Here is an 18276-nt window from a genome sequence, read left to right on the forward strand (position 1 = left end):
AAATAAAAAATCAGACAATCGGCTATGGGGGTGACATAAGCGATGAGCAAACTCTATAGCCTCGGCAAACCTGGGCGTGCACGGATGTCGTCGGAGTGCAATTTTCCAGCGGACCAAAGTTCACCAGGAAAAAAATGACCCAATATGGGCGGTGCCAGGGTGTTGGCAACCGGCTGCAAAATAGTCCGACTATATAAAGGGGTTAATACATCCTGTCTAAAATTTGCATATTTCCAGAATGAGCTACCAGACACAATCCAAACTCGGATGGCTTACCAGCCTCGACGTCTCTTCCACCCCAGACAAGAGCTTTAGACGCTCGTCTATCATCGGCACAATTGGTCCTAAAACCAACAGTGCTGAGATGCTGGTGAAGCTCAGAAAGGCAGGCTTGAACATTGTGAGGATGAACTTTTCCCACGGCTCATACGAATATCACCAGTCTGTCATTGACAATGCCAGAGAGTCTGAGAGAATATATCCGGGCAGACCTCTTGCTATTGCGCTGGATACCAAGGGCCCTGAAATTAGAACCGGAACAACAAGGGACGGCAAAGATTATCCAATTGACCCTAACCACGAGATGATTTTCACCACGGACGACAAGTACAAGGAGGTTTCTGACGACAAGTTGATGTACATCGACTACAAGAACATCACCAAGGTGATTGAGGCCGGCAAGATCATCTACGTCGACGACGGAGTCCTGTCGTTCGAAGTGCTTGAAGTTGTCGATGACAAGACTCTGAGGGTCAAGTCGATCAACGCCGGTAAGATCTGTTCCCACAAGGGTGTGAACCTGCCAAACACCGACGTCGACCTGCCAGCGCTGTCCGAGAAGGACAAGGCGGACCTGAGATTTGGTGTCAAGAACAAGGTCCACATGGTGTTTGCCTCATTCATCAGATCCGCCAACGACGTGAGAGAGATCCGAAAAGTTCTTGGGGAGGAAGGCAAGGACATCCAGATTATCTCCAAGATCGAGAATCAGCAGGGTGTGAACAACTTCGATGAGATCCTCGCTGAGACCGACGGTGTCATGGTCGCCAGAGGAGACCTGGGTATCGAGATTCCTGCTCCACAGGTGTTTGTTGTTCAAAAACAGCTGATCGCCAAGTGCAACCTGGCCGGCAAGCCTGTCATCTGTGCTACACAAATGCTTGAGTCCATGACGTACAACCCAAGACCAACCAGAGCCGAGGTTTCTGACGTTGGTAACGCCATCTTGGACGGTGCCGACTGTGTCATGTTGTCGGGAGAAACCGCCAAGGGTAATTATCCACTGGAGGCCGTGTCCATGATGCATCACACCTGTTTGATTGCTGAAAAGGCTCTTCCATACTATACCACCTTCTCCGAACTTAGAGACCTCACTCCTAAGCCATGCTCGACTCCAGAGACCATTGCCATTGCCGCCGCCTCATCTGCCTTTGATCAGGGCGCCAAGGTCGTGATTGTCCTGTCCACCTCCGGAACCACCGCCAGACTCGTTTCCAAGTACAGACCTAACTGTCCGATCATCATGGTCACCAGAAACCCAACTTCTGCCAGATACTGCCACCTGTATAGAGGCGTGTATCCATTTGTCTATGAAGATCCACGCAACGAGAACTGGATCCAGGACATCGAGAACAGACTCCAGTTCGGTATCAAGCATGCCATCGAGCTTGGTCTTCTGGCCAGAGGCGAGACTGTCGTTTGTATCCAGGGCCACACCAGAGGTATTGGACACTCCAATACCATGAGGGTTCTGGTTGCCTGAGGGTACAGTACATTAATATATAAATTAAGGAACCTTAAAACGCTTTGAGAGCTAAGGAATAAAATAGCTGAGCTGCTCGGCTGTGTATATTTTGTCACCCGCAAAAAAAAACTGAATTTACCATGTCTTCCCAGGGAGAGACAGAACTTGACTCTTTGGCGGATGTGCAGACTGCTGAAGACGACGCGATGCTTAAGAAATCAGAAGGATCGGAAGACCACGCCTCGGTGGGAGCCTTGCACGAGGTCGATCTGTCCAAGGACGAAGAAAAGACAAAGCTTATCGAGACGTATATGGGGGCTGCTCAGCGTGGCGATCTTGGCGTTCTGACTGACATGTTGGAGAATCACAAGGTGGACGTGAATGACATGCTGGACGACAACGTTAGTGCTTTGCATTGGTGTGCTATCAACAACAAACTGACTGCTCTCAAGTACCTCGTGTCCAAAGGTGCCAAGGTGAATCATAAGGGAGGAGATCTCGACGCGACGCCGCTCCAATGGGCTTGCAGATACGGCCTGGTATACATTTCGGATTATCTGATCACGCAATGCGGGGCAGACTATTCCATTCTTGACAACCAGGGCTTTAATTGCCTGCATTTGGCTGTGCACTCTTCCAACGTCATGATGGTTATCTACATTCTGTACTTCACTGATTTGCATATCGACGCGGCTGATCCAAAGGGCCGCACAGCATTACATTGGGCCGCCTATCAGGGAGATCCTTTCACCGTGGAGGTTCTGGTCCGCTTGGGAGCCAATCTGTCTCTCGTGGACGAGACAGGCTTTACCGCCCTCAACTGGGCTCTCGTTCACCCTGTCAAGCAGATTCTTGTCAAGTTGCTTGAACACGGAAGCGATCTCAACCACCGGACGAACGACAACAAATCTTCGTGGGATATCGCCGCAGACATGAACTGTACGAGTATGCTGAAAACTGCTCTCAAAGAGTGCGACATCAATCCAGACGGGACTAAAGTGACCAGACGCATTTCTCCGAAAGTTGCCGACCGCATCATTTTTGTGTTCCCGTACCTCGGGGTTCCTCTGTGTTTGTACTCCATGACCAGCGGAATTATCCTATTAGACATTTTCATATTGGTGATTATATTGGGGTTGCAAAATCTCATTCTCCAGGTGATTATCGTGCCTAATTTCAGCAGATCGCCCAACGCGCTTCAAAAATCCTCGCTCTTTGCAGGCGTGTTCTCAGGAAGTGCATTTTGGTGCGTGTTGACCTGGTTATTTATGATTCTGCCAAATACTTTTTCCGATAGACCGCTGCTCAACCTGGTGTTTCTGATATCTGCCTTCTGTACAATGGCATCTTTTGTCAAGGCGATGATTATTGATCCAGGCCTCATCCCCGCTGAACAAGATAAACAGAAAATAAAAGCCACCATCAGAGACCTGATTGATCTGCGGAAATTCGACTCCAGGAACTTCTGTCTCTACACCTCCATCAGGAAGCCTCTAAGATCCAAGTTCAACAGGCTCAAAAATAGAAATGTGGCTAAATTCGACCACTACTGTCCCTGGATCAACAACGATGTCGGAGTCAGAAACCACAAGTTATTCTTCGGATTTTGTGCAGCGCTTGAAATCTCAATCATCGTTTACTATAAGCTTGCCAGAAAATACTTTGATGAACTGGACGTTCCGGACGATCTGGAACATTCATGCTACATTTTTGACGAGGATACGTGTGCTGGGTCATATGCATCTCCTTTCGTCTTCAATCTGACAATATGGACCCTATTCCAGCTTTCGTGGTTGTCCCTACTCCTGATAGTTCAAGCGTTGCAGATTTCCAAAGGACTCACCAGCTACGAACTCAGTAACATGCACACCTCTGCCGGCAACAATTTCTCTTCAGTGCCCACTGATGAGACCAACGATTTGAATAACGAAGATGTGGAATTGCCCGGATTGCGCAGGTTTGTTTGTCTTCCAAACTTCGTGACCAACTCCAAGTGTGCGAGACTAATCGGACTGAACCAATTCTTGATGGTCAGTGATGACCTTATCCAGCACAAATCTAGTCCTGCCACTTTCGACTACGGAATCTGGCAGAACTGGTTAGACTTCCTTTTCGTCAAAACAGAAGCCGAACCTTATAGCTGGCGCAATTTCTTCAAGCTCCCAATAATGGGGGAAGCAAATTTGGATGGACGGCTTGTGGACTACTACCAACTATTTGAGATTCCCTCGAAACCGTCAACCACCACCGTGTAGCATAAAAATTATCATTTCTGCTTGCGATACGTTTTCCATTGTTCCATCGTTGCCAGCACGCGCTCGTAGTTCTGCTCCATTTCTGAGAGCCGATTTCGCAAACTAGCAATTTCCTGGTCCTTGTCTGTCTGGTTATTCTTTTTGAACTTGAACGTGTCGTCAATGCTGTCGCCATTCAGAGGCTTGAGAAGATCAAATAGTATCAAATCGTATTTCTGCAGGTCAAAATTATGGTGATCTATGGCCAGAAGCTCACTGTCGGTCGGAATAAAGGTGGATGGCACCTTACTGTTGGAGTTCAACTGGCCGAACGATTTTAGGAATTTTTGTAACCTCAATAGCACGCCGACCAGTTTGTTTAGATCGTGTTGCAAATGCGAGTTTTCTTTGACCAACGACAAAAACCGGTCGTTGTCGAATTTCTGTCTTTTCGGCTCAGCTTCCGCGTCGTCCCTTGGGCTGGCTCTGCGCTTATTCATGTTGGACAGCCTGCTTTCGAGTCTGTCCACCTCCATTTCGTTTCTGCGTAACTCTCGTTTCACCTCTTCTGCATATAATCTAAATGTGCGCTCCTGCTCTTTATTTTTGGCGTTGACGTTATTGAGCATGGCTTGGTAATGTTTCGCTTGCAGATCGGACTTGATCTTATCCAGTTGGAGAGACTGGATATTTCTTTCCTTCTCGTCGACCTTTTTGTTGAGTTTTTCCACTTCGTTTTTGAGCAGTTCGATCTCGGCGTCCTTATCAGCCATTTTTTTTAGTGCGGTTTCTTTGAACTGTTTAGAGATCTCTGCCGAGTTCAGCAGCGAGTAGATGATGTTCATCACGTTTCTGTCATTTTCGTACACCTTTTCGCTGATTTCGAAATTTTCTGCATTCTCCGGAATCAATTGAGAGCTATCCAAACTCAGAAGGAGCAGCTGTCTCAGTTTATTTGGTTTGTTCGAGAAATAGCCTTTGGCGGAAAGCTTCTGGTTGACGTACTGCGCAGCATTTTTAATGGACATCACATCCACAGGCTTTAGGGCGGGCTCCGGCTCCTTGGACGTTGGCTGCTCGTTCTCTAGCTGCGATTTTTCAAATATTTCCTCCATATAGATAAAGTAAATAAATAAACACAAAAACTTTATCTGTGGCCGCGTCGACGCGTCGCCAAAAAAAAACATTTGACACTTTGTGTTTATTGGGATACTGATGACTGCCAGCGGTCTACACGAATTTGATAGGTGATTTGCGAGGTATGACAGTCTGCGAGCATGACGATGTGGATATTCAGCTGCCGTCGTGTGTCTCAGACCATCGCACCATATCGCATAGCTGGACACTTAGGGTTCTTTGCTATGCGGTGTTCACGCCACCCCGCCACCCCCCGTCAACAAATGGAGACGTCGAGAAGAACTACTGCGCGCTGTTGGAGTAGCAGCGTGCTTACGTTGCCAGCTAGAATGTGAAGTGAGCTTCAGACGGAGCAAGTGCTCATACATTGCTTCTTCGCCAATTCCAGCCCGTTGGCAAACCGGACGTCTCCAGCCAGGTGTTCTGACCACTATGGCCGATCTACAGGTTGTCGTTTCTTCATGAGCTTGTTTTCCGTTCCTGGGACTGGCTGGTCAGAATACGAATACCGGAAAAAAAGCTTTTTCTTTGGTCTGCGACATTAGCATTCTGTCGGTCCCACTAGCCACCAGGGTTTTTCACTGCACCATCGCTTCAAGGACCGTCTCTGTACGGATCAATACCCGCGGGTATGTCGAGAAGTCACGGTACATTGAGAAGTATGGCTGTGGTGGCTACGTGAGGGCCTCCCCGCGAATTGCCCTTCTTTTCCGTCGGTAGGCGTTGACAAAGATCGTCGTATCCTGCTATTTCCTGTGAGTACCGCTTCTTGCCGAGATTTCGATTACTAACATTTTTTTTTTCCGTTCATTTTTAATATGTTGGGGTGTATTTTTATGTAGATTTAAAATAATCTCGAGGAAAATAGGTATTTAGTCATTTTTTCTTCTGTCTGTAGTCCTTTATTATGACCGTGAAAGATTTGAGCCACCATCTGTCCAACGAAGCCAAGCGCAGAAATCCCTCTGCCTTGAAGACCGCGTTCAAGTATTTTGGCAAGGACAACATTGTTTTCCTCGGCGGAGGACTCCCCCTCTCTGACTACTTCCCTTGGGACAAGATCACTGCCACTTCTCCAGCACCTCCTTTTGCAAATGGAATAGGTGCCAAGCCCACTAACGAGGCCGACACCGTGATTACCGAGGTCGGAAAGACTACAGATTTGGAGTTTGATATTCCTCTTGCCAGATCTTTGCAATACGGACACACCGAGGGCCAGCCAGAACTGCTCAACTTCATCAGGGAACACACCGAACTAATCCACAAAATTCCAAACAATGAATGGGACGTTATCGTCACTGTGGGAAACACTCAATCGTGGGAGGCTTGTTTGAGAACTTTCTGTAATCCAGGAGATTTCATCGTCGTCGAAGAATACACCTTCCCTTCCGCTATTGAAACCGCTAGAGCCCTGAGCGTCGATTTCGCTCCTGTTGAAATGGACGACAAGGGAATCATCCCAGAGAAATTGGACCAGCTCTTCTCAGAATGGGACCCTGCCAAGCCAAAGCCTAAGCTGCTGTACACTATCGGTACCGGTCAAAACCCTACTGGATCGTCTCTTTCCAACGAAAGAAGAAAAGCCATTTACGAAATTGCTTGCAAGCATGACTTTATTATCATCGAGGACGAGCCATACTACTTCTTGCAAATGGACGATTACAAGAAGAACGCTCACGAGCCAGCGGCCGTCACTCACGAGGAGTTCCTTGCCGCGCTTGTGAAATCCTTCTCTTCTATGGACATCGAGGGAAGAGTTGTCAGACTGGACTCGTTCTCCAAGGTCCTCGCTCCAGGAAGCAGACTCGGCTGGATTGTTGCTCAGAAGCCGCTGCTCGAGAGGTTTGTCAGGTTGCACGAGGTCAGCATTCAGACTGCTTCTGGTTTCACGCAAACTTTGGTGTCCGGTCTGCTTGGCAGATGGGGCCAGAAGGGCTACATTGACTGGCTGATTGGCCTGCGGAAGGAGTACACCATCAAGAGGAACTTCACCATCGACAGTTTGTCCAAGCATATGCCATCCGTCGTTAAGTACGATCCTCCTTTCGCTGGTATGTTTTTCACTGTCAAGATTGACGCTGCCAAACACCCCAAATTTGCTTCTGAGTTCGGTAAGGACCCATTGAAGGTGGAGGCTGCCATCTACGAAAAATCGCTGGAACAGGGATGTCTGATGATTCCAGGGTCGTGGTTCAAGTCGCCAAACTTCAAGGATCACAGCTCGTCGGAAATCTTCTTCAGAGGCACCTATGCCGCCGTTGCTCTTGATAAGCTGGACATCGGATTGGAGAGATTTGGTAAGGCTGTGGAGCTCGAGTTCAGCTCCTGAGTCGGCCAACTGCGGTGTAAGGATGTAGAGCTAGCGTATAGACAGACTCTTGTTAGAATATTGAGACGAAAAATAACATTATTATATGCATATTTTCAAGTTTCCGTGGCTCACCCACACGGAGGAGAAGCGGAAGTACGAGGTGTTCTCCGTATCCGTATCGGCGGATGGTCAGCGGCTCGCTTCTGGAGGTCTTGATGGCAAGGTCAGAATCTGGTCTGTGGAGACATTGAAGAAGTACAAGCGGGAAGTGTCTCAGAAGGAACCGGAGAATGATCTTCTGGAGGATGGATCGAGCTTCGACGGCGGCTTGGAGGAGCCGCTAGCGAATAACGTTGATTTTGACCCCACGGTCTGCCGTCCGCTTTGCTCAATGGGTCGTCACACGGGAGCAGTGACGTGTGTGAGATTTTCTCCCACGGGACGCTTTCTTGCGAGTGGCTCTGACGACAAGGTGATTCTGATTTGGGAGAAGGACGAGGAAAAAACGCGGATTATGGCCCAGAATATGGAGCATCGCCTACAGTTCGGTACAGACTTGGAAACGGCAGATCTGGAGCACTGGACGGTGCGAAAACGTCTCGTTGCTCACGACAATGATATCCAGGACATGGCGTGGGCTCCCGATGCGTCTATTTTGGTCACAGTCGGGCTGGATCGCTCAATCATTGTTTGGTCCGGAGTCACCTTTGAGAAAATAAAAAGATTTGATATCCATCAGTCTCATGTGAAGGGTGTGGTTTTTGATCCAGCGAACAAGTATTTTGCCACGTGTTCGGACGACAGAACACTGAGGATCTTTAGATACCACAGGACGTCTCCGACGGAAATGTCCTTCACCGTGGAATCCATCATAAGAGAGCCGTTTCGCAAGACTCCACTGACGACTTATTACCGACGCTGTTCGTGGTCTCCGGACGGCCAGAACATAGCATCTCCAAATGCAATCAATGGCGGACTGTGTTCGGTTGCCATTATAGAGCGAGGCAGCTGGGCCAGCGATATCAGTTTGATCGGTCATGACGCGCCTTGCGAGGTGTGTTCGTTTTCTCCACGGCTATATGATATTCAAGGGAGTTCCCAGAAAGATAAAGAGCCGGAAATTTCGACTGTTCTGGCGACAGCTGGCCAGGACCGGACATTGGCTATATGGAACACGGGAAGTGCGACGCCGCTCGTTGTTGCGGCAGATATTTCCATGAACACTATCACAGATTTAGCCTGGGACCCGAACGGAGAGGTCCTATTTTTGTCTTCCCTTGACGGTTCCATAATGACGGTTTTCTTTGATGAACACGAACTGGGCTCTGCTATCCCGATCGACCAGCATGACAGCGTTTTGAACAAGTACGGTGCCGACAGGGACAGTATGGTTTTTCCAGAGAGTGTTGAACAGTTGGAACTTGAAGCAAAAGCTGAGGCCATATTAAAGACGAAAACACCCTCGACGAAGCTAGACAGACTCATGGAAAAAATGGAGTCGATGGAGCCGTTGGGTCAGACAGGCATGTTTGCGCAGCCTGAGCTGAGCACACAGGCAGCACCACAGGTGAACATGTTGGTGCCAAGATCGAAAAAACATCCTGATAAGGTTATGCCTACAATCAAAAACAAGCCCGTGAGCTCGCCGGCAAAGCCCACGTCTAACACTTTGACGCCTAGTGCACAGAAAGTGACTGTGACGAAGTCCGGCAAAAAACGTGTTGCTCCCATGCTAATTTCTGGGTCCCAGCCTGCACAAAACCTGCCAAAGCCTGCTTTGATGGTTAAACGTGAGCCCAAACACCAATCGCAGCTCTCGAAACCGGCAGTCAAAATCCCAAGACTGGGGTTGCAAACCATGGTTTCCTCTTTGCGCGATAACCTTGTCAGTGAAACGCCAATTGGAGACCACGACACCGAAAACGATATTGACCATATTTCTGAGATCACGCACGCTTCTAAAAGGCCAATATCAACGCGCTCATCCACAGCCAAGAGAAAAAGAGAGGTGGAAACTCCTCAATATCTTGCCACGTCGATGGTCACGCCGGCTACCATATTCACCGACATGAGAGCTCAGCCTCGAGTTCTCTTAGAATTTAAAGGACCCGATCTTGCGAATGGGGTGGTCATGGAGATACGCAACAGCGGAGAGGATGATGGTGAGGAAGAAGTTGATTACGACGACCTTGAGGAGTTTAATTCTATCAACAAGTTGTCAGTGTTCCATGCAAAGGAAAAACTAGAGCAATTCCAATTTTTCTACAACCACAAGTTCACCGCTGCCTGCAGTTCCTCGTTTGTGGACGCTACCCAGCGCCAGGTAGAGTTTTGGGCCGTGGCCACGGAGACGGGAGTGGTGTTTATACTGTCTGATTTTGGCCGTCAGCTCTTGCCTCCATTTCAATTGGGAAATAATTTGACACATTTGCTCAGCAACAAGCAGTATATTCTGGCCGTCACGTCTTCCGGTTTGTTCTACAGCTGGGATGTTGAGAAACGCGCAAGTATCTTGTCTGCAGTGTCGATATCTCCAATCATCAACCAATTTGCCGAAATCGACTCCAAGAGATTTGAGAATTCAGTTAAGGTGGCTTCCATCGTCCTCAACTCCAAAGGCTGGCCAATTGTCACCTTGAGCAACGACCACGTTTTTATGTTCAACCCAGACCTCGAGTCCTGGGTAAATGTGCTGGATCCCTGGTATCTTCAAAGCGTCCCCCAGACGGATATCGATCCTTCCGGCTTCAAATCTAGAACATACCGCATACTCTACAAACGGCTTGCACGCAATTACAAGGCCAACAGCAGTCTTGATGGGCCTACGGCTGATGTGGTCAACGCCACCTTCAGGTCTCTCACCAAGCTTATCTCGGAATCCGTTTGAGTCATTAATCGTGTAACATAGCATAATATACAAACATTAGAATCTTTTATTCTTCTTCAACACCTCCTCCCATTCCCTTTTCTTGGGGTTCTTCACGACCTTGAACTCGTCCCTGTAATGCAAAAACTTGCACGTATCTCCATAACCACAATAGCCGTTTTTAAGGAAGTCTTTGCAAACATCTGGCTGGTAATCTATCACTGTATTGGTCTTGATGCTGGAGGACAGTTGTTTGATGTTGTACCTGCCCGACTTCTTCTCCATAACATCTTTTGATTGGTCATTTTGATCATCAGATTGGCCTTCCTCATCCTGCCCTTTGCTGACTGTTTGCTTGATACCCTTAGATTCGCTCTCTTTTTTAAATTCCATCGTTCCTAACAAGCTGGGGCCCTTTTTTCCCATCTTGCTCTTCTTCACAACATCACCGTCGTCGGCTGCTCCCCCTAAATCACGTTTTCGCTTCTGCTCCTGCTTCACATTCCGTTTCTTGAACATATCAGTCTATCTATCCAAATCAATTATTATTTATTATTTTTTTATCGTTCACGTGACTCAAACTAGGGTTTTCCGCCCTCAACATGAAGGAAAAAAATTTGAAAAATATCGATCTTCATATATTCACATTAATTACCATGGCTGTATGTATAACAAAACGACAGAAAGGCCACGTTTGTGAAGGCGAGTGAGTGACAGGTCTGGTTCTGAAGCAAACTCAAGATGCAACCAGTTCTCACTTTTGCAGACGGCCGATTTCTACGGCAAACTGGAATACTAACGTATTAGAGAGAAATTACCGACATCAAACAATTCGTTGAATTGGCTAGAAGAGCCGACGTGAAGGTTGCTACCATCAAGACCAACACCAAATTGAACGCCAACGGTAAGAAATTCAAGCAGACCAAGTTCAAGGTCAGAGGCTCCAAGTACCTCTACACCTTGATTGTGAATGACGCTACCAAGGCCAAGAAGCTGATCCAATCCCTCCCACCAACCTTGAAGGTGACTGACATTTAAGCAGTTGATTATATATAATTGAATGTACACCAAATGAATTAAGAAAGCTTAATAAGTTGTATTTGGCGATATACACCTATGCATATCCTGGAAATGTCATAAAATGACAATGCTATATTTACTAAGAAAAAACTCCTATTGATTGAAACACAACACAAGATTCCAAAAGCTAGGATAGTTCTTCTATAATCAGAAGATCACCCTACCTGCCTTCTAGTCAGCATCCATAGCGCAGAAACCAGTCGCAGCTTCACACGTGAGCGCGCCACATTGAATCGCGTCTAGTGGAGACTTGTAGATGACATGTAGTGCAAACGTCCCGAGAATAAAAGCCCCATCATAGTCCTGGAATTAATCCGTAAAAAGCAACCCAACTCCCATAATCCCTAAAAATACACTTCGATTCACTGTTCAAGACAAATAGTCGTCAAATTCAAAGTGGTTGTCGATACTCTCTGCTGTTAATGGTGCTGCTGACCAACTTAACAATTAAAGCGAGTAGAAGCAGAGCACAAGATAACCAAATAACTCATACCCATACTTGAGATGAGACTGTCAAACAAATACCCAAAAAACCAGTCTCATTTCAAGTTGCTTCCACTGAATCGCTTCAAACATTTGAGTCTTTCATAACTTTACAATCATCACTGCTGGATGATGCACGCTATTAAAAGAGCAGAGGTCTTCCACTTGAATAAGATGACAATCGTCAGCGTTGAAACCCGAATCAGGAAACTTGAACTCGTCTTCCTGTTTCACGAATGGCACCATTTCTTCCTCTTCTTGTTTCACAAATGATGCCATGGTCAGATCATCCTGTTTATACAGCTCGAGACTTGATGACTTCTCCGACGGGAAAATGTCATCGGTGTCATCAAACAAGTTACTGTATTCATGTTTGGAGATCCTTTCGTCTTCTTCAAGTTTCAACTTGGATGGGGAGGTGGAGCCCGGAGGCGAGATATAAGCATCTTGCGCCTTTCTTTTGCGGTTGTGAGACAAGGATGGAGCCTCGGTTGCTTCTTGTCCTGCTTTCCCGTATTCCTCAATACCATCGTCATGTTCGTTTTCCTCCTCAGAAAAAATATTCTCATCAAAACTTGGTGATGGGATTTCCGACTTCGATTTTCTCGATAACGATTTGGGCGATTTCGCCGAGGCGATTTTCTGTTTTTTCACTGGAATTGAACCAGTCAACTCCAAACCTTCCGGTCTTTCAACTTTAGGACATGGTTCAACAGCTAAATCCACAGACGAGTAATCGATTCCATGTTCAGACAACAGAGATATCAGGCTCGATTGAATTTTGGCCATCTTCCGATAATTGCCCTCATGTGTGGCCAGCGCAGACTCCAGATCAGTCACATAGTTTTCCAGGTACTCAACATGTCTTCTCTTCTTTTCTCTAGACGCGTGAGCTGCCCTTCTGTTTCTCAAGATTCTTTCAACTCTTCTTTGCTCTTTCTCCTCTTCGGTCTTGGCACGCTTTCTTGGAGGTAGAGTTCCAAAAGGCAAGTCCGAAGAGACTTCTTGGTGCTGGACAGAGCTGTTGAGAGCAGTCATTTTATTATGGGTATTTGTTTGATTTGGTGATCTTAGAGATTGATGGGAAATTTGGCAAGAGGGAAATGCGTCTATTTATATTTTACCACCGCAAAGGGCGTGGCATGAGTGGATTTGAACGGAAACTGCGGACGGTGGCTCTGAGCAAATTAATATCGGATATAACCATGTCCGTAAATTTCCGGGCATGCCCTGACTTTTTTTTATTCGCCAACACCGGATCAGCCTCCTTTTTGATGTGCTCGTCCAGCTTTAAGCTTAGTTTGGAGACAGTCTAAATCCGAAATACCCAAGGCGAAAAATAAATTATACAAGCTTTTCCACGTAATGCCTCCACTAGGATAATACTACATGATGTGTCTAGGCTTAGACTAAGCATTCTGACTTTCAATTCAATCCCGTTTCACGTTCAAGGCACGGACGCGGCTTAGAGGATTTCCATATTTGAGTAAATTCTTCATAGGGGTGAAGATTTAAAGCATGTATGACATAAGCAGGTTAAACATAATCCGGTCTAGAATCTACTGACTACCAAATTAGGAAGTATATTATTAGAGATCGCTAGCAGGGTAGATTCATGGGCGGTGAAGGCGTCGACAATCCCGCATACAATTGGGATTGGGTGCATTTTGGCTGTATAAAACTGCTTTACATACTTTGTTAAAGCCTTGCGCTTGTTCTGGCAATTAGTGCATGCCAGCTTATTAGGACCGTTATCGAAACCCAAGTGCAAAAATTCCGTATACAGAAGAATGCACAGGGGCTTCCGTTACTTTGTGGATCCTAATCGTTTGATACAACACTGTGCAGCTCACAGAATGTAAGCAGCCTCTTAACGGCTAGAATCCATTGTCGAGTACGTTCGTCCTTCATGATATTGCTAATGTTTGAGCCTTCGCCGATCTTCATGTTGTTTGTTCGAACACGAATTCCTATGTCGATAAGTCCTATCGGCCATGCAACATTTCCTATGCTGAGCTGTAGATATGCTTCATTTGCTTCTGTGTATTTTTGGTGTTGAATGTTGTACAGTATTGTGGCTAGGCTCACCAGCTGATCGTGAGGCAGACTTTTTTTCTTCAGCTGCACAAGCAAGGGAAGCAGCCATTTCTTGGTTTCCAGCAGATCCGCGTTTGTGTGCTGATCTTTTTTCGACTCCCAGACGTTGAGGAGATGCTTAATGTAGTCGCGGCATTGTTGGGACACTATGGCATGATCGTCTCTAATATCGGTTTTTTTAATGATATATGAGCCTGGCTCGGGCTGAGGTCCACTCGATGGTTTGTCGGACGTTTTTCCGGGATTCTTTTTATCGGGCTGTCCGTCTTCTACCGCGTCGATCCTTTGCGCGTCAGGGCCAGAATTTTCAAATTGTGTGGTGCCTAGGCCTGTCTCTTCCACTGTCTGGCTGGCAATCTCGTCAGCAGTTTGGGGTAGGCCTCGTATTTCTTCTGGGCTGGGGACTGTCCTGGCCTTTTTGGATGTCTGCTCGTCTTGAATAGCGCGTTTCTTGCGAGCGATCTCAGAGTTAAGCACCCGTGCAAAGTCCATGGTATTCTGTCAGGACATAGGCGTGCACTCTTTAAGCAAGAAAAAATTGAAAAAATATATATTTATAATGAGCGCAATTTCTCCGCCAAAGGCTGCCGGTCGACCTGCCGAGCCAGACCAGTCATTCCAAGATGTGGCGTACGATGAGGACGACATGCCCATTCCTGATGGAATTGCAGAGGTGAACGATAAGCAGCTGGAAGAAAGCGGTGAGTCTCTTAATTTGGACATGTCCAAGGCGAATAATCAGGTCTGGCTTGTCAAGCTTCCCCCAGCTCTATCTGAGGTGTGGAAAAATGAGAGAATGCTGGATGGGCGGCAGTTGGGCAATATAAAGATTCAGCAGGGAGTATCCCCAGCCAAAATCATGCTTGAGCTAAATGAGAAACTTCAAGAACACAAAAATATCGATAAAGAATATGAACTAAAGATGATCAAGCATGTGGTGGAGAATGAGTACGTGTTTAGCGAGGCTGAGCTAAGTCAGTTCAAGAGCCAAGCGGAGACTAGAACTGAAATGGTCCAGATGCCAGATCAGCCCACATTAAATCCCCTAGACGGTGAGGAGCCGGAGGAATCGAATCCATGGTCCACTGCTAAAGTTCCGCAACGTGCTTCATATATTCCCGAGGCACGTGGACGTGCTTACGAAGAAGAAACCTTCGAAGAGCCAAAAAAGGTGGTTCCATTTGCCAAAACAATTCCCAAGAAGACTGCCCTGGTTGGAAAAATCGTTCACGAGTGTCAGGTCATTCCTACAAAATTATCCACAAACAACAAGCTAAAGCTACTGGAGCAGAAACGGAGACTTGCACAGATGACAAAGAGAAAGACCATTACGTACATGAAGGATGCCAACGCCGGTGTTTTGCAAGGAAGAACAGGACCAAATCTGCAAACAGGCTCGACCATTCAGCTATCAAGGGAGCTTGCTGCCAGGAAAGAGCAGCAGCGGTTGGAAGGCCGTGCTTCTCGTATGGACAGAGAGCACTTGATGAAGGTGCTGTTCAATCTCTTCAACGAGTACGATTACTGGACGTTGAAAGGTATCCGAGAAAAAACAAATCAGCCAGAAGCTTACTTGAAGGACTGCTTGGAAAACATTGCCGTGATGGAGCGCAAAGGAACCTATGCTTTGAAATACAGATTAAAAGACGAGTACAGAAAGAGCAGAGAGGTGGAAAGAAAGGAGAAGCAAGGATTCGGTGATTTAGAAGCAGATAATAAAAACGATGACGAAGACGATGGTGACGAAGACGATGATATTGAAATGGAGGACGTTGCTTGAATTATAAAAAAGGATGTCAAATGTACATTAACATATGATATTATTATATCACGAAATTCATTTTAGTATAAAAAAATCTAAAGGGATTTCTAGTAGTTACTTGCAGTGGCCAACCTTATTTCCTATTTTACGGGCCTCATAACATATCTCCGGCAGGGAAAAATTGTGTTTCCTATCGATCATGCCTACGGATCCGAACTCAAACCCTGCTTCAAAAGCAGGTTTAACACCTTCTAGCATTAACAGCAACATTTCAGAAGTACAGCCAACAACAGGCCTGAATACAATCAATGCTGCCGCAGGCGTCAAGGTGAAGGAGACTGAGAACTTGAGAGCAAACTTCACTGCCAAGTCCAGCTTATCAGCAGGCTCAGAGGTCACCTCTACCCCCCAGTCTTCCCCGTTATTGTCATCCACGCCTCCCACAGTTAGCAAGAGCCTGATCAAGGCCTATCCATATTTGATTGCTCTCAACAAGATTTTGGGGGTCCTCACATGGACTGATGATACTTCCTATATATCCGTTCTCCTAGTGACGACTGCGACGCTATTTATTTTATACTTCGAGAACTTCGTGATTTATCTGGGACATCTCTCAATTGTTGGTCTCATTTTCCTTTACTCGATTTTCCGTTCTTATGTCGAGAAGGAGCAAAAAAAGAGTCCTACGTTGGACGATGTGGTGCATTGTTTGACCACCGTCAGCGTTCGTGCGGACATGCTTCTTGTCCCCGTGAGTTCCCTAAATCTCACCTCGGCAGACCTGCGCAGGCTCCTGTTTACATCCATTTTTCTCTCCCCCGGCTACATTTTGGTCTGCTACCTCCTCTTTCCACCGAAGACGCTTTTGCTCATTCTTGTGATTTTTTTCCTGACATATCACTCCTCGTGGTCAAGGGTGACACGAAAGTTGCTTTGGCGGTCTTCCATAGTGAGGGCGTTTTGCTTCTATAACACAGGCTTGATTTTCGAGTCCGGAAACAACGAAAAAAGCTCGCTTTTCAAGACAGCCATGAACAAAACCAACAAGAAGCTAAAAGAGGTCACTAGGAAGGCTGGAGGTAAACACAGCGGTCCCGTTAGGTTTACGTATGTCCTATATGAGAACCAGAGACGCTGGCTAGGAGTTGGATGGACTCCTAATCTGCTCAGCTACGAAAGAACTCCGTGGACTGACGAGTTCCTCAACGAAGCTGAGTCACCAGACAACTTCGAGCTTCCACAACTAAACGACGATTCGGGCATGTACTGGAGATGGATCGACAAGACTTGGAGACTGGACCTCACCAACGATGGAGCTTTGCAGTTGCCGTCTTCCAAATACAAAACTACAGCTGATCCTAAGCCAGACGAGGGATTCATCTATTATGACAACACATGGAAGAATCCGTCCACCGAAGATTCGTTCAGCAAGTATACGCGACGCAGAAGATGGATTCGCACAGCAGAGCTTGTTTCTCCAGGCGACGACAGCTCCACGGACAGTGCCTCTTTGCCGCATTCTGCTTCCGAAACTGTGGGTCTGAGTCTTCCAAAATCGGCCTCCATCTCCGACGTGCAGAGTGTCAATGCAAGGGGCAACATCACCACGAGCGCAGAGGCTGCTGCGGATTCCGCAGGAACACCAAAGAAACGCAAGAGTCTACGATTCGATTCTACTTCGACGGTGTACGAGGAAGGGGCATCTGATTTGGAAAACGTTGATGATACTGTGGAAGGTGGTGTCACAGACAAAAAGAAAGAATAATGTATAATCGTACAGGAAACTCGCTTTATTAATGAACGAAATGCGAATGCTCTTCTACTATCTCTAGATGTTCTGTATGAGGAAAAGACTTGTGACTGTGAAAAAATACAATCTTCTTGCCTTTCACACCCTTGCACGGAGCCTCAAAATTTTTCACTTTGGACCAATTCTTTTTACTCCCAAAGGTATACAAGCATGAAATACGTCCAATCTTCCGAGATGTTGGAGCTCCCAGAGGGAGTCTCCGTCCAAATCAAGTCCAGAATCATTACTGTCACCGGTCCAAGAGGTCAGTTGAGCAAGAACTTGAGACACATCGACGTTACTTTCACCAAGATCTCCGACAAACAGATTAAAATCACTGTCCACAACGGTGACAGAAAGCACGTCGCCACCTTGAGAACCGTCAAGTCCTTGATTGCCAACCTTGTCAAGGGTGTTACCGTCGGATTCAAGTACAAAATGAGATTCGTGTACGCGCACTTCCCTATCAACGTTAATGTTGTTAACGAGGATGGCCAGGAATACGTCGAGATCAGAAACTTCTTGGGTGAAAAGAGACTCAGAAAGGTCAAGGTCTGGGAAGGATGCAAGGCCACTATCTCGACTGCCCAGAAGGACGAGCTGATTGTTGAGGGTAACTCTCTAGAGAACGTTTCGCAGACATGCGCAGACATTCAGCAGATCTGCAGAGTCAGAAACAAGGATATCAGAAAGTTCTTGGACGGTATTTACGTTTCCGAGAAGGGCCACATCGTTGAGGAGGCCTAAACTAGATGATTATGTAATACACCAAA

At 46.7% G+C, this 18276-nt stretch overlaps 13 protein-coding genes across 13 annotated transcripts; 9 read left to right on the forward strand and 4 right to left on the reverse strand.

Moving 5' to 3' along the window:
- Window positions 1-224: 224 nt before the first annotated feature.
- On the forward strand, window positions 225-1805 carry OGAPODRAFT_15725 (uncharacterized protein). The gene has a single exon (XM_018353918.1). The coding sequence runs from the start codon at window positions 239-241 to the stop codon at window positions 1760-1762; it is 1524 nt and encodes a 507-aa protein (XP_018212266.1). The 5' UTR covers window positions 225-238; the 3' UTR covers window positions 1763-1805.
- Window positions 1806-1872: 67 nt separating this feature from the next.
- OGAPODRAFT_81640 (uncharacterized protein) lies at window positions 1873-5975 on the reverse strand. The gene has a single exon (XM_018356550.1). It carries the CDS (start codon window positions 5163-5165, stop codon window positions 4011-4013), a length of 1155 nt encoding a protein of 384 aa, XP_018212267.1. The 5' UTR covers window positions 5166-5975; the 3' UTR covers window positions 1873-4010.
- OGAPODRAFT_46584 (uncharacterized protein) lies at window positions 1951-3999 on the forward strand (the record flags this gene model as incomplete). Its single annotated transcript, XM_018355525.1, has 1 exon — window positions 1951-3999. One exon carries the CDS (start codon window positions 1951-1953, stop codon window positions 3997-3999), a length of 2049 nt encoding a protein of 682 aa, XP_018212268.1.
- OGAPODRAFT_15727 (uncharacterized protein) lies at window positions 5212-5917 on the forward strand. Its single transcript, XM_018353919.1, has one exon. It carries the CDS (start codon window positions 5240-5242, stop codon window positions 5417-5419), a length of 180 nt encoding a protein of 59 aa, XP_018212269.1. The 5' UTR covers window positions 5212-5239; the 3' UTR covers window positions 5420-5917.
- A 47-nt stretch (window positions 5976-6022) lies between the features above and the next one.
- On the forward strand, window positions 6023-7512 carry OGAPODRAFT_98096 (uncharacterized protein; the record flags this gene model as incomplete). The annotated part of the gene is made up of 1 exon (XM_018357988.1): window positions 6023-7512. One exon carries the CDS (start codon window positions 6023-6025, stop codon window positions 7442-7444), a length of 1422 nt encoding a protein of 473 aa, XP_018212270.1. The 3' UTR covers window positions 7445-7512.
- Window positions 7513-7529: 17 nt separating this feature from the next.
- Window positions 7530-10313, forward strand: OGAPODRAFT_92735 (uncharacterized protein; the record flags this gene model as incomplete). The annotated part of the gene is made up of 1 exon (XM_018357206.1): window positions 7530-10313. One exon carries the CDS (start codon window positions 7530-7532, stop codon window positions 10311-10313), a length of 2784 nt encoding a protein of 927 aa, XP_018212271.1.
- A 36-nt stretch (window positions 10314-10349) lies between these two features.
- OGAPODRAFT_6957 (uncharacterized protein) lies at window positions 10350-10811 on the reverse strand (the record flags this gene model as incomplete). The annotated part of the gene is made up of 1 exon (XM_018355835.1): window positions 10350-10811. One exon carries the CDS (start codon window positions 10809-10811, stop codon window positions 10350-10352), a length of 462 nt encoding a protein of 153 aa, XP_018212272.1.
- Window positions 10812-10948: 137 nt separating this feature from the next.
- On the forward strand, window positions 10949-11369 carry OGAPODRAFT_92736 (60S ribosomal protein L38; the record flags this gene model as incomplete). The annotated part of the gene is made up of 2 exons (XM_018357207.1): window positions 10949-10954; window positions 11100-11369. The coding sequence occupies 2 exons, from the start codon at window positions 10949-10951 to the stop codon at window positions 11328-11330; spliced, it is 237 nt and encodes a 78-aa protein (XP_018212273.1). The 3' UTR covers window positions 11331-11369.
- A 48-nt stretch (window positions 11370-11417) lies between these two features.
- OGAPODRAFT_15731 (transcription factor Hac1) lies at window positions 11418-12925 on the reverse strand. The gene has a single exon (XM_018353920.1). It carries the CDS (start codon window positions 12891-12893, stop codon window positions 11958-11960), a length of 936 nt encoding a protein of 311 aa, XP_018212274.1. The 5' UTR covers window positions 12894-12925; the 3' UTR covers window positions 11418-11957.
- A 549-nt stretch (window positions 12926-13474) lies between these two features.
- On the reverse strand, window positions 13475-14467 carry OGAPODRAFT_15732 (uncharacterized protein). Its single transcript, XM_018353921.1, has one exon. The coding sequence runs from the start codon at window positions 14442-14444 to the stop codon at window positions 13677-13679; it is 768 nt and encodes a 255-aa protein (XP_018212275.1). The 5' UTR covers window positions 14445-14467; the 3' UTR covers window positions 13475-13676.
- Window positions 14468-14607: 140 nt separating this feature from the next.
- On the forward strand, window positions 14608-15801 carry OGAPODRAFT_15733 (uncharacterized protein). The gene has a single exon (XM_018353922.1). It carries the CDS (start codon window positions 14674-14676, stop codon window positions 15730-15732), a length of 1059 nt encoding a protein of 352 aa, XP_018212276.1. The 5' UTR covers window positions 14608-14673; the 3' UTR covers window positions 15733-15801.
- Window positions 15802-15827: 26 nt separating this feature from the next.
- OGAPODRAFT_15734 (uncharacterized protein) lies at window positions 15828-17512 on the forward strand. Its single transcript, XM_018353923.1, has one exon. The coding sequence runs from the start codon at window positions 15914-15916 to the stop codon at window positions 17477-17479; it is 1566 nt and encodes a 521-aa protein (XP_018212277.1). The 5' UTR covers window positions 15828-15913; the 3' UTR covers window positions 17480-17512.
- A 156-nt stretch (window positions 17513-17668) lies between these two features.
- OGAPODRAFT_98107 (uncharacterized protein) lies at window positions 17669-18250 on the forward strand (the record flags this gene model as incomplete). Its single annotated transcript, XM_018357989.1, has 1 exon — window positions 17669-18250. Exon 1 carries the CDS (start codon window positions 17675-17677, stop codon window positions 18248-18250), a length of 576 nt encoding a protein of 191 aa, XP_018212278.1. The 5' UTR covers window positions 17669-17674.
- Between the last annotated feature and the right edge of the window lie 26 nt (window positions 18251-18276).

This window comes from Ogataea polymorpha, assembly GCF_001664045.1.
Source record: "Ogataea polymorpha strain NCYC 495 leu1.1 chromosome Unknown OGAPOscaffold_2, whole genome shotgun sequence".
Classification (NCBI taxonomy): domain Eukaryota; kingdom Fungi; phylum Ascomycota; class Pichiomycetes; order Pichiales; family Pichiaceae; genus Ogataea; species Ogataea polymorpha.